The sequence below is a fragment of the Dermochelys coriacea genome, chromosome 5, assembly GCF_009764565.3.
Source record: "Dermochelys coriacea isolate rDerCor1 chromosome 5, rDerCor1.pri.v4, whole genome shotgun sequence".
NCBI classification, from domain to species: Eukaryota; Metazoa; Chordata; order Testudines; family Dermochelyidae; genus Dermochelys; species Dermochelys coriacea.
In genome coordinates this window covers 25,583,539-25,595,644 of record NC_050072.1, presented here as the reverse complement: position 1 = coordinate 25,595,644, position 12,106 = coordinate 25,583,539, and the positions used below count along the sequence as shown (strand labels likewise).

The 12,106-nt window shown below is 39.0% G+C and overlaps 1 protein-coding gene across 1 annotated transcript in view; it reads right to left on the bottom strand.

The window, feature by feature from the left end:
- LOC119856156 (sperm flagellar protein 2) overlaps positions 1-12,106 on the bottom strand; it is a 52,509-nt gene that overhangs the window by 25,947 nt on the left and 14,456 nt on the right. Inside the window, exons 13-16 of the mRNA XM_043514616.1 lie at positions 7,644-7,804; positions 6,600-6,786; positions 5,237-5,408; positions 1,829-1,951 (exon numbers count right to left, since the gene is read on the bottom strand). Coding sequence (XP_043370551.1) covers positions 1,829-1,951; positions 5,237-5,408; positions 6,600-6,786; positions 7,644-7,804 — 643 coding nt within the window. The remainder of the gene's footprint in view (positions 1-1,828; positions 1,952-5,236; positions 5,409-6,599; positions 6,787-7,643; positions 7,805-12,106) is intronic.

The window sequence follows — 12,106 nt, the reverse complement described above, 5'->3', positions numbered from 1 at the left end:
AGTTGGTCCAACCTCATCTACCCTGGCTCTCAATTTTTTATTAAATTTAATTTTACCTGCTAGAAAATGTTTTTCTAAACAAAACAAAATTTTAGTTGCTACTGACAGTGACTTCAATAGGTAAAACTGTAAAATAATTTCTGTTACAGACCTTATTCCCATATGCCAATAATAACTTTCCAAAACAATCATCTTTGAGGCTGAAACCTTCCTTAGGCAGGCTCTACAGAAAGATGAATGTATTTGGAAGGTCTGAACAAAATCCCTTTAAAGTCATCTTTGAGTTAAATGAGAATGAAAAAAAATACACAATTCCTATTTTCAGCAAAAACAGCTGACATTTGAAATTTTAAACTTGGCATTAACTCATTTTTCTCTGAGATCTGCTTGATTTGGGAGGGAAAGCTGTAAAATTAAAAAGGTAAAAGCAAGTGAAAACACCTCAGAGGATTTTTAGTGCATATCTATTAAGCTTTTCAGTACAGCTTAACAAACTGCTGCCTTCTTTGGAACTTCTTTGCACGTTTTCCAGGAGCTGCTGCTCTCAGTCTGCTACTGGGACAATGGCATAACAATCTGTAAGTATCAAATTGAATCACACAATTCTCAAAATATCCAGCAACAGAAAATATTCTCAGACCAGGAACACAACTGAAAATAAGGCATATACATGCAACTGCTAAATTCAGTGAGAAATCAAAATTCAAAACTCAGTAACTGCCTACAGATTTGCATGTCTCAAAATATCTACACACTTAATTGGTCGTTTGCATTTCCAGTTATTACAATTGCAGGTGTATCTGTGGTATCTGCATTTGTAAGTTATGTTAATAAGCTATTATGAAAATGTGGCCCTGTATGTTTTAGTTCTCCTTTGATACATACCTTGGCTGTTTTCTTAGGCAGGTCTTTACCTCTTTAAAGTTCCCCTTCCTATTTCCAAATATCTGATTTTAAAAAATATTGTTGTGCTGAGATTGGGTGAAAGATTGTTGAAGCAGGTGAGTGTAACAGTCACCCTTCATTCAGGATAAATGTAAGAAGCAATTAAGCTCCTTTGTAGAACAGATAGTTGAAACAATAGGAGCCACTACCCAAAACACAGGTCACCTGCAAGGCTGATATGGGAGTTGAGCCAGGTAGTGGGAGGGGTTCTCCTTGGAGTCTAAACACAAATGCAGAAGGCTGATTATGGTTTGATGAAGCTCTGTGTCTGTGTATATGTGCATGCAGGAGCAGAAACATGCCAGAAGCACATAAAGGAGGCAGGAAGGAAGCCCCAGAGACAGCCAGAAAAGCTCTTGTAGCATTATCTTGAGAAGCTGAGAGAGAGAGTTTTTGGGTAGAGTGCTGGCTGAAAACAGGCCTGGCACTGTGAGAAAAGGAACTGTCTCCTGCTGTTTCATTCCTACTGTATTCAGAAAAATAGGACTTTATACATTCTTTGTGAATAAACATGATTGCATCAAACAAATATCTGACTCCCTCTAACAGAAACAAACCAGAAGATCCTGAATATTGGTTAACTTCTCAGGTCAATATTATTTAATATGTTCTCTTACAATGAATAGCTGATAGTAGAAGGATGACAGGAAAGAGAAGAAAAAGGCTTAAAAGTACTTTCTCTTCTATTTTGAATATATTTATTTAAAAATGATTGTTTACTACCATTTTTTTATGTTTCCAGGATTCTTCAGACCCCTTTCCTCCCCCACTCACTCAGCAAACTTTCAACAGAACTTTGCAGACAGTTTCAACTATTAAAAAAAATCTAAATTGGGAATGATGATCAACTTCCACAATGTAGCCCACTGATCTAATTACATACCTTCATATTCAAGGGCACTAAAATATTCCTGTTTCATTTTAAGCTTTAATTCCCGTTTCTTTAGTTCCTCTGGTGTTAGAGGAATGGGAATGGCTTCAGCCACAGGTGCTGGAGAAGGAACACCTGAAAGAAAATAAAATATTTTTACCAAAAAGAAAATCTTATAATGTTTGGACTGCATATATGTAGACAACACAGCATAGTAAAATTTGTTTTATGGAAATAATTTCTTTTCAAATGAATCTGATACCATTTTTATGAGATTACAAGTTTGGTGGATAAATGTAATTGTTGACAATATCCTTAGACTTCTGTTAGACATTATTACTGCATGACATCCCAATTTAAAAAAATTAACACTATACTAAATCAGTGTAGCACCTATTAAATGGATTAAAACTGAGTAACTAATAGAGCTCAAAATATAATTGCTAAAGGGAAATGATTATCTAATGGAGTTGTTTCTACTGGGGTTCTAGATGGTCACAATGATCCCTTGTGGACTTCAAATCTATTGATCTATTGATAATTTGGAGGTACACAAAGTACCTTTTGAATGCTAAGTGTCAGTCAAATTCAGAGATGAAGTAAATGGTGATAAAAGTTCTATGATGATAAGTAGGGCCCTACCAAATTCACCACCATGAAAAATACATCACGTGATATCTGGTCTCCTCCCATGAAATCTGTTTTTTTGTGTGCTTTTACCCTATACTATACAGATTTCAGAGGAGGAAATACTATACAGAGGAGACCAGCGTTTCTCAAATTGGGGGTCCTGACCCAAAAGAGAGTTGCTGGGGGTTCTCAAGATAATTTTAGGGGGGTCATGGTATTGCCACCCTTATTTCTGCACTGTCTTCAGAGCTGGGCAGCTGGAGAGCAGCGGCTGTTAGCCGAGCGCCCAGCTCTGAAGGCAGCATCCTGCCAACAGCAGTGCAGAAGTAAGGGTGGCAATACCATACTATGCCAGCCGTATTTCTCCGCTGCTGCCTTCAGAGCTGAGTGTCTGGAGAGTGGCGGCTGCTGACTGAGGGCTCAGCTCTGCAGGCAACAGTGCAGAAGTAAGAGTGCCAATACCATACCATACTATCCTTACTTCTGTGCTGTTGCTGGCAGTGGCTCTGCCTTCAGAGCTGGGATCCCAGCCAGCCGCCACCACTCTCCAGCTGCTCAGATCTGAAGGCAGTGCCAACGCCAACAGCAGCACAGAAGTAAGGTAGCAGTACTGCACCCCCCCTGCAATAATCTTGCAACACCCCCCCCACAACTCCTTTTTTGAGTCAGGACCCCTACAATTACAACACAGTGATATTTCAGATTTAAATAGCTGAAATCATGAAATGTATGATTTTTAAAATCCTATGACCATGAAATTGACCAAAATAGACAGTGAATTTGGTAGGGCCCTATTGACAAGTCAGTATTAGTTACATTAGGACAGTACTGAAATACGATAAGGAGGATGTACAATGCATTAAAAGTAGGTCTTGTCTAGTTCATGTTATACTTTTTTACATCATCCTATTAGTTACTTTTACATGATGGACCTAAAGCCTGCAATGAAAACAACAACACTTTAATATTATAAAGCTATTTTATAATTTTGTTTTTTAATATTGTGTTGGCAGTTTATTTGTAGTTAAAGCACTTTTGACTGTTAAGTGTTGTTAAGTACAGATAATGATAACTTTTCTTCCCCAACAACTGACTTGCAGATGCTGTGGTGGTGCAACAGGATGATACCAGATCAGTATATCAGGTTGAACATGACTCTAATGATCAAATCTAAAGGTGACAAAATTGAGTGCAGAAAATTATATCACTCTTTCAGTAAGTATGCTGCTGCACTGCCTACAAGATAAAAAAAAATTGTATTGTGCATTCCTAGGATGTGAAAGCCAAAAATAAAAGTTGGTAAGCTCTTCCACTCTCGGGAGATGTACAACAGCACTATATTGGCATAAAATGAAAAATGTATCCATTAATATCTTATCTTGTATTGTGAGGAAAAATGGTTCAGGCACTTGACTTAGATTCAGGAGACCTGATCTCTGAAACAGATTACTTCTGTAACCTTGGACAAGTCATTTAGTGTATGTATACACAGCAAAAAACCCCAAACCCTGTGGCAGCAAGTCTCAGAGCCCAGTCAAAAGACTTGGTCTTGTGGTATGGGGCTGAAAATAGCAGTGTAGACATTCAGGCTTGGGCTGGAACTTGGCCTCTGAAACCCTGGTGCGGGGGGGGAGGGTCTTGGAGCTCTGGCTCCAGTCCAATCCCACATATCTACACTTCTATTTTCAGCCCTGCAGCACGAGCCCCACAAGCCTGAGTCAATTGACCTGGGACTTGCTGACGCAAGTGTATTTTTACTTTGTAGACATATGCTAAGTGACTTGCCCAAGGTTACACAAGTAGTCTGTGGCAGAGCACAGGTTGTTTTTTTGCTGTGTAGATATACACATACTTTCTCTGCGCTTCATTTGCCCATTTTTAAAATACGTTCTTCCCCCACCATTTGTCTATCTTCTCTATTTAGACTGTCAAGTCTTTGAGACAGAGACTGTCTCTTATTACATGTACATATGGTACTTATTACAATAGGGCCCTGATCTTGTTTAGGACTCTAGGTGCTAACAGAATGCAATTAAACAATACATTGTTTATACCTTGTCAGAATGATGATAGAGTAGGGACAGACCTGATTGAGCTATCATATTATAAAGATTGCTACATTATACTAAAAAGAAAAGGAGTACTTGTGGCACCTTAGAGACTAACAAATTTTAATTCCATACGGCTAAATTCAGTGCCTTGTATAATGACAGGTTTCAGAGTAGCAGCCGTGTTAGTCTGTATTCGCAAAAAGAAAAGGAGTACTTGTGACAAATTTGTTAGTCTCTAAGGTGCCACAAGTACTCCTTTTCTTTTTGTGAATACAGACTAACACGGCTGCTACTCTGAAACCTACATTATACTGTGGAATAATAGCCTTGGACTATTTTTATCCTGTTCCTTATTAATAAAATAAGAAGTATTTATATGGTTTTAGCTATATCAGGAGATTAATGTTAGAAAAGAACAAGCATTTTTTAAAAAGTTGACATAATTTGATAAAATGGCTGCAATGTGTACATTTCCAAAACAATGCACAGAAAAAGATTAGCAAATATTACTTTCTGGTATTACTTTGAACATTTATCCCTAAATATTATTTATGATTTAATTCACCCAATTATCCCTCAACAATCTATGGATTTCTTTATCACTACCATGTCAACACATTGATATATCATGTTTTGAACTATCAAAAGAGAGAAAAGAATTAAACTTTTGTAACATATGTTCATTTAATTTGAATAGTTTTATGCTCTATTTTTAAAAGAAAAGCACATGCTTCATTACCTTTCTTTTTGGTGGGTGATTTTGGAGGTGGTTTCTTGGCATCTTTGACATCCTTTCCACTACCTTTGCCTCCTGCTACCTGAGAAGGTTTTTGACGTTCTTGTTCTTTCTTTTCTAGCTGCTGGCGTTCTTTTTCTTCCTCGGCTTCTTTTGATTGTATTTCAGCAGTTACCTTAATGTTCATATTAATATTTTAACTTAACTATTCTGGATCTATAACATACAATTAATATTTTGAACAAGCTATCCTTTATTTTCTACTAGTGGTTGCTGCTGGATGTATAATATAAATTAGATATTTTGATTCTTGATTTCATATCTGATCAGTATATGATTATTAAATAAGGAAACAGTTGTTAAACCAAAAAAGCAAGAAGGAAAAAGATGGCAGCTTTAAATATTTCACAGAAGAAATTATTTAAGTATTAAAGGGAAGCAGGGGAAGTAGATCAACTGGTAACCAAAGCAGGGCTAGACTTCAGCGAAGGCTGAGAAGCTGAAGAACTGAGGGTATGTCTTCACTAGCAAAGTTAAAGCACTGCTGTTAAACATTAAAAGCTTTAACAGGGCTGTGTAGTCGCGGCACCAACCCTGCGAGAGAGCTCTCCCAGCGCTGTAAAAAAAAAAAACAACACCTCCATGAGGGGAGTGGCTCCCAGCTCTGGTGAACTGTCTACACTGCCACTTTACAGCACTGAAACTTGGAGCACCCCTGGCGTGGGCGGGGGGTGATGTTTCACACCCCTGAGCAAGAAAGTTGCAGCTGCTGTAAAGTGGCAGTGTAGACAAGACCAGAGTTAAGTTATCTTAAGGCATTCACTGTAGAGGACAACATGTCTGACTATATTGTAAAAGTGCAAAAAGGTGGGAAAAGCTATCAATCCTAGCCACTGATCCAGGACCTGCCTTTCGAAACTAGCTGTGAAGCAACTAGCACACTTTGGGCATTATAAAATAAAACTGGAGAAGTCTTGTGAAGTCTAATTTCTGCTTGAGGATTTATTTTTGGAAGGTTTAATAAAAACTGTACTAAGGGGCAAATACTGATCCCTCTTCCTTATTGCACAGGTCACTTCTAACGCCAGGATTGTTTGGTTCTACCATATAAGGAGGCGTGAGGCAGGATTTTAGTGGATATACACAGAGCAGGGCTCTGAGGAGGAACTGCTACTATGCTGATCCTGCCATTTCCCCGTTTATAGCAGGGATGTATTAGGGCTGCAGAGATTACTGAAACATCAGGAGTGGAATAGCAGCCATGGAGTTGAGATACTGGTGCATGGGTCTGGTATTTGGACTGGAAAGATTTAGATCTAACTATTTAACCAATCTGTGACTTTTTACTAAACAAAGCATTTCTTACCATATTTGATATTGCTGTTACTGCTGCTTGCCATGTATCAGTGATAAGTTTCTCATCTGCCCCAAAGTTAAATATTATACTTTCAGAGGAATTCTCCTCCTTATTGCTCTTTAGTTGAATTGCTTTGCTTTTCTGCTTGATGACATTTATTTCAGGAGAAGGGGGTCTACGAGGAACCATGGGAATCCTTGAAAACAAAATAGGAAATAACTCACTATCCCGATGGTGTAGTATATGTTTACATGGTGCAATTAAGTTACATTAAGAGAACCAGAATCCCATTTTCAAAGTCTGTGATAGCAATGGAAAAAGGAGGAACCCTCCCATGGATCACAAGTGGTAAAATTTGTGGATGACACAAAATCATGTTGATTAGTCTAGAGTAGAAAGGTTTATAAGGAACTCAAAATTGATCTAAACAAAACTAGGGGACTAGACAACAAATAATACACACTGGATGGACTGATATTAACTACTCATATATATGTATATATATTGATGGGGTCTTGATGGACTGTAACCATTCAGGTATCGATATAGGTATTGTTATGCACAGTATTATGCCACTGTTATATACAAGTGGTATACTAGTGGTATACATGGTATACTCTCACCTTGAATATTGTGTTTAATTCCACACACCCAGCAAGGCTGCTTTAACTTATGCTCAGTTGACCACAACCTCAGAGGCCATGCTCATGAAATTTTTATTTTGTCACTGATCCAGAACCGAATGTTTAATATTTAAGTATAATTAGTTGCAAGATTTGTTGGGGAACTGTCATAATTTGGGGGAAAGAAGGAACCTTTTATCTGGCAGTTTTTGTTGTTTTGTTACTGCACAGAGTATAGATGGGGCAGCCAAAAATGTATAATAAATTAAATACATTACAATACTCAACATCTATCATATGGCTGTGATCACCATCGTCTATCTGTTTAACAGTAACACATGGACAAACACACTTTTATGCTATATTAATTACGTTACTTTTTTTTTTTTTTTTTTTTTTTTTTTTTTTTTACACACAATGCAGTTTTTACCTTCTTGACTTGCTTTGTTCCACAGATTGGTCTACATTAACAATATCTAATAATGGGATTCTAGTGAATTCTTGACAGGCCTCTGTTGGCATTTTGCCTTCCATTCCCCTGTAATAGTCATGTAGAAATCTCTTTGTATCTTGGAAACGGTCCACTTCAACCTTCAGAACAGGATGGAACAAAGCAGTTTCTGTTTTTTTATACCCTAAAGTAATGCATACATCATGAGAATGCTTGATGGAGGCTAGAAAATGGGACTGGTTGATCATATGTATTTAAGTATCTTATAGTAGATACATACTACAACATGTACTGGAAAAGTACACTTTCAGAATGTGTGTTCAAAACTTTAATACAGATATTTCTAAGATTTAATAACAATATCAGCTATGAAATTAGAAAATATATTTAATTTGAACATATAAATATATTGATATTTAATTCTAACACATATATATACAAAATTAATTAAAACAAATCTACCACATGCTTCTAAACTGTAATTAAACAGATTTGAATAAATCTTTAATCCAAATTATTAAAAATCTTTAACAATAATATAAAGCAAAATAAATTTGTTTAAATGGCCAAGAAAGAATTGTAATTGTGCAAGCTATTTAAAGAAAAAACAAGTGGATTTTGTAAGGTTCAGGACATCTATTTATTTCAGAGTGAAGCCAAAAAGCATTAGCACCTGTCATGCTTTGATTTATTAAACCAGTAGTGTCAGAGTCTCTAACTGTCAAAACGGCACTGCATATTCATGGGAAAATGCACAAAACCACATTCACAAAAAGAATAAAAATCTCATAGTGTAAAGCAGCCAGTTGGCCATAAGTTAAAGATAAAAATTCTTCTGTCTGGTTACAGAAAATAAAGGAAGTGGATGGAAATCTGTTATAGACTAGTTAGGGATATCAGACCTCGCTAAAATGAGTATATAAAATCTATACTAATACAATAATATAGCGATGTGAAGAACATATTATAGAATCCTATAGTAAAACCTACACCAGAGGATCTCAGCAATAAGGAACTCTCTGCCTGTTTTGTTGCTATTCTTATTGCTTTCTCTGACAAAGCTGTTGAATGTAAAGGTATAGATAGCACAATTTCAGACTTGCTACTTTTAGCACGAATAATTTTACCCATTATTGTCAATGAAGGCGATAGTAGGTAAAATTATTATTAATCATGTTAAGTAACGTAGTGTCTAAGGGCCAACCAAGAATGCAGCCTCCCTTGCACTTGGCTCTGTACATACCCAGAGTGGTAGATGATCCATGCCCTGAAGAAACTAACTGTTGGGGAAGGGGTATAACCCACAAGCAGAGTGAACAATGTGATTGTAGCAAATATCATGTCAATTCCACAGAGGTGGAGAAGGGTTTTGGGTGAGGTTACTTAGGAGGTAACAGTTTGAGGGGAAAACTCAGAAGCAGCTCAGTGACTTCGGAGCCAAAATCCTATTAACTTTCAATGACACTTAGTGCTAGACTACACATAAATTTAGTTCATGGCAAAGTGGGTGCACCCTGCACTAGCCTACTCTGTGCTAACTGTCCGTGTGGACCTCGCTGATGCTTATTACCTATTCATTAGTGCATTTTGATCTACACTCGTTTCAAAGAAGGGTAGATCAAAGTGCACTAACAAACTATTAGTACAGCCTTGTGCGGATACAAAAATTTGGATCTGCATTTGCGGCAATTAAATTGTATCCAACCCGCAATCCACACTCCCCCTTTCATATGCATTTGCATCCACACCCGCACCCTCTAGAGCAGCAGTTCTCAACCAGGCCTACATGATCCCGAGAGGGCCACGAGCTGGTTTCAGGGGGTCCGCGGGCCCTGTGGGGCAAAAGCCCCAAACCATCAGTGCCCCATGCAGGGCTGAAGCCCAGAGCCCCGAGATGAAGTCCTGTAGCATTGTCTTTAGCAACATCTACTTGCCCTGGATCGTGTAAGTGCTGAATTGTGCTCCCTATGCTAACAGAGAGGTGTCCGTTTTTATAATGATCACTGAGGGAAGATGTGCAAATGGATTTTCTGTGCATATGTTGTGATGGTCCTTCCACCGTTGAGGGATTATTTCATGAAGGTCGGTACGGAAAGAAGAATATTTAGACTGTGCCTGGTGTGTGAATAGATGGTTCTGAGCCACCCCTGAAGGCCGCACATTCGAAGTCTGGCATGTTCCGTCATGAAGGTGGTGGCTGCCATGTGCCCCACTAGTTGAATGCAGTTCCTGTTCGTGGTTTGGGGTCTGAGCTGAATTCTCTTTGCTATGTTGGAAAGAGCCACAAATCTGTGCTGAGGAAAGTAGGCTCTTTTTATCATTGCCCCCATCAAGATGTGACCCTGTGAACTCTAGGTTCTGTACCCAAGTCAAGATGGATTTTTGTATGTACAGTTGTTGGCCCAATTTGAGAAAGAGGCCTATAGCCTTGGAAGTTGCCTGAGACGTCAGTTCCAGGGGGCAGCTGTTCAGCAACCAATCGTTCAGATAAGAGAATACTGAAACACCTTTCCTGTGCAGTTGCGTTGCTACCACCAACATGACCCTTGGGGCAGATGATAGGCTAATGAGGAGCACTCCCTATTGAAAGTTATCCTGGCCTACAATAAAATGCAGGGGAGTGGCATGTTGAAGGAACTGTTGTTTACTGGACTTCCTCACCACAAGATGAGAACTTGAGGCAAAGGACACTGCCCAATGTACTCTGGGGTGGGTGTTTTGCTCATGGTCATAAACTTCTGAACCATGCTTATGGGGTTTCCCCAAATTAATGCCAGGTTACTTCCCTCTTTTTATTAAGTTTCTTTTCTACGCACAGACTCAGTCATTGAGAGAGGGGAAGTATCGTCTCTTAGAGGTGCACAGGGGTGATGTGTAATTTCCCAGGTTACTGGGGGGGGAGCTCAAGCCAGTGCTCAGTTGTATTGTAAAAAGGAACCCCTAGATATTGAACCTGGCCCTTGTGGCTGCTGACTGCACCTGGCAGATGAGTTACATGAGTAAAAGAGAAAAATAGAGTTGAGGGAATCTCAACAGGATGACTGCTAGAGCTCCGTCTTAGGCAAAGGCAGTTAAGAAGGAACTGGGAGTGGTTCACCCATGCAGTGCTGTATAACAACGGCATAGGCATGAGACTGACTAACACCCACGAGCAGGCCAAACAGACACTGCTATGAGAAATCACCAATCAAAGCTGCAGGGGGCTCTAGAGCACCTAGAGTGGAGAACCCGTAGGGACATGACTCGAAGAAGAACTGGATAAACAAGTCATTGAAGACAGCAGATGAAGGGTTGATGTTTGACATAGTGAGAGACTAGCCCAACTAAATAGGGAAAGGCAAAATTACTGAGGATGTTGAAGCATAGACAACATTGATTTGATGTTGTGGAGAATGGAAGCCCGTGAAAAAAGGATGTTTTTAAATGTACAGCATCATTTGTCAGTGCATCTATGAAAAGTGATATTTAGAATGTATACTCTTAAATATGATACTGTAAAAGAGCTCCAAAAATATATATAATCAATGTCAAGCACTTAAAAGTTAGGAAATGACAGAATTAAGCTTATCTGTGCAACTTTAATTCAATCCCCTTCCATATAGGCATGATGATAGTTTTTAATTACATGATCACATGATATTTTTTCCATAGACGTCCTGCTTCATTCAGTGCACAGGATGGATGGTGCTCTATTAAGATCAGTTATTCAATATTTTGTTTTATCTGCATGATTCAATGCATAGCCTTTAGTTTATACATAGCATACTATTCAAACCCTGGTCTGAGTACAGAATTATGAATTTCCTCATGGGCTTTTCTATGGCACTGATCAGGGTGCTTCCCAAACATTTATTTATCTTCAAAACACCTCTGTTAGGGGAGGGGATGGTATTATCCCATTTTACAGAGGGTGAACTGAGGCACAGAGAGATTAAAGTCAAAGCTATCCACTAATTTTGGATGCCTAATTGAAGAAGCTTAGGGCCTCATTTTTCAGAGTACTTAGCATTAGATAGCACTTTATATTCAAAGCACAGCTCTCATTGACTTCAGCTGCTGCCATGAGTCTCCTTGCCCACCAAATCCCAGTCCCCAACCTGAGTCTCAATTTCCTCCATCCCCAACACTCACTCACAGTGTCTCTCCTCTCCTCCAGTTCCAGACTCACCAGACTCCTTGCCCCAGTCTACTCCTTTCCCTCCCTCCATCCTTCCCGGTATGAATCTTGTCCTCTATGCAGTCAAGTCAGACAGCTTCTTCATCCATGCTGCCTGGGCACTAAAAGGGAAGGATGTCATTGAGAGCACAGGAGAGGGAGTCTCTCCCTGCTCTCAGTTCTAGTGTCTGTCCATGTCCTGGCCTGGAGCAACTGGAAGTAGCAATTGCAGGGGAAGTCCAGTTTCAACCCTGTAGCCCTGGGCTGGAGCATGCTCAGTCATTCT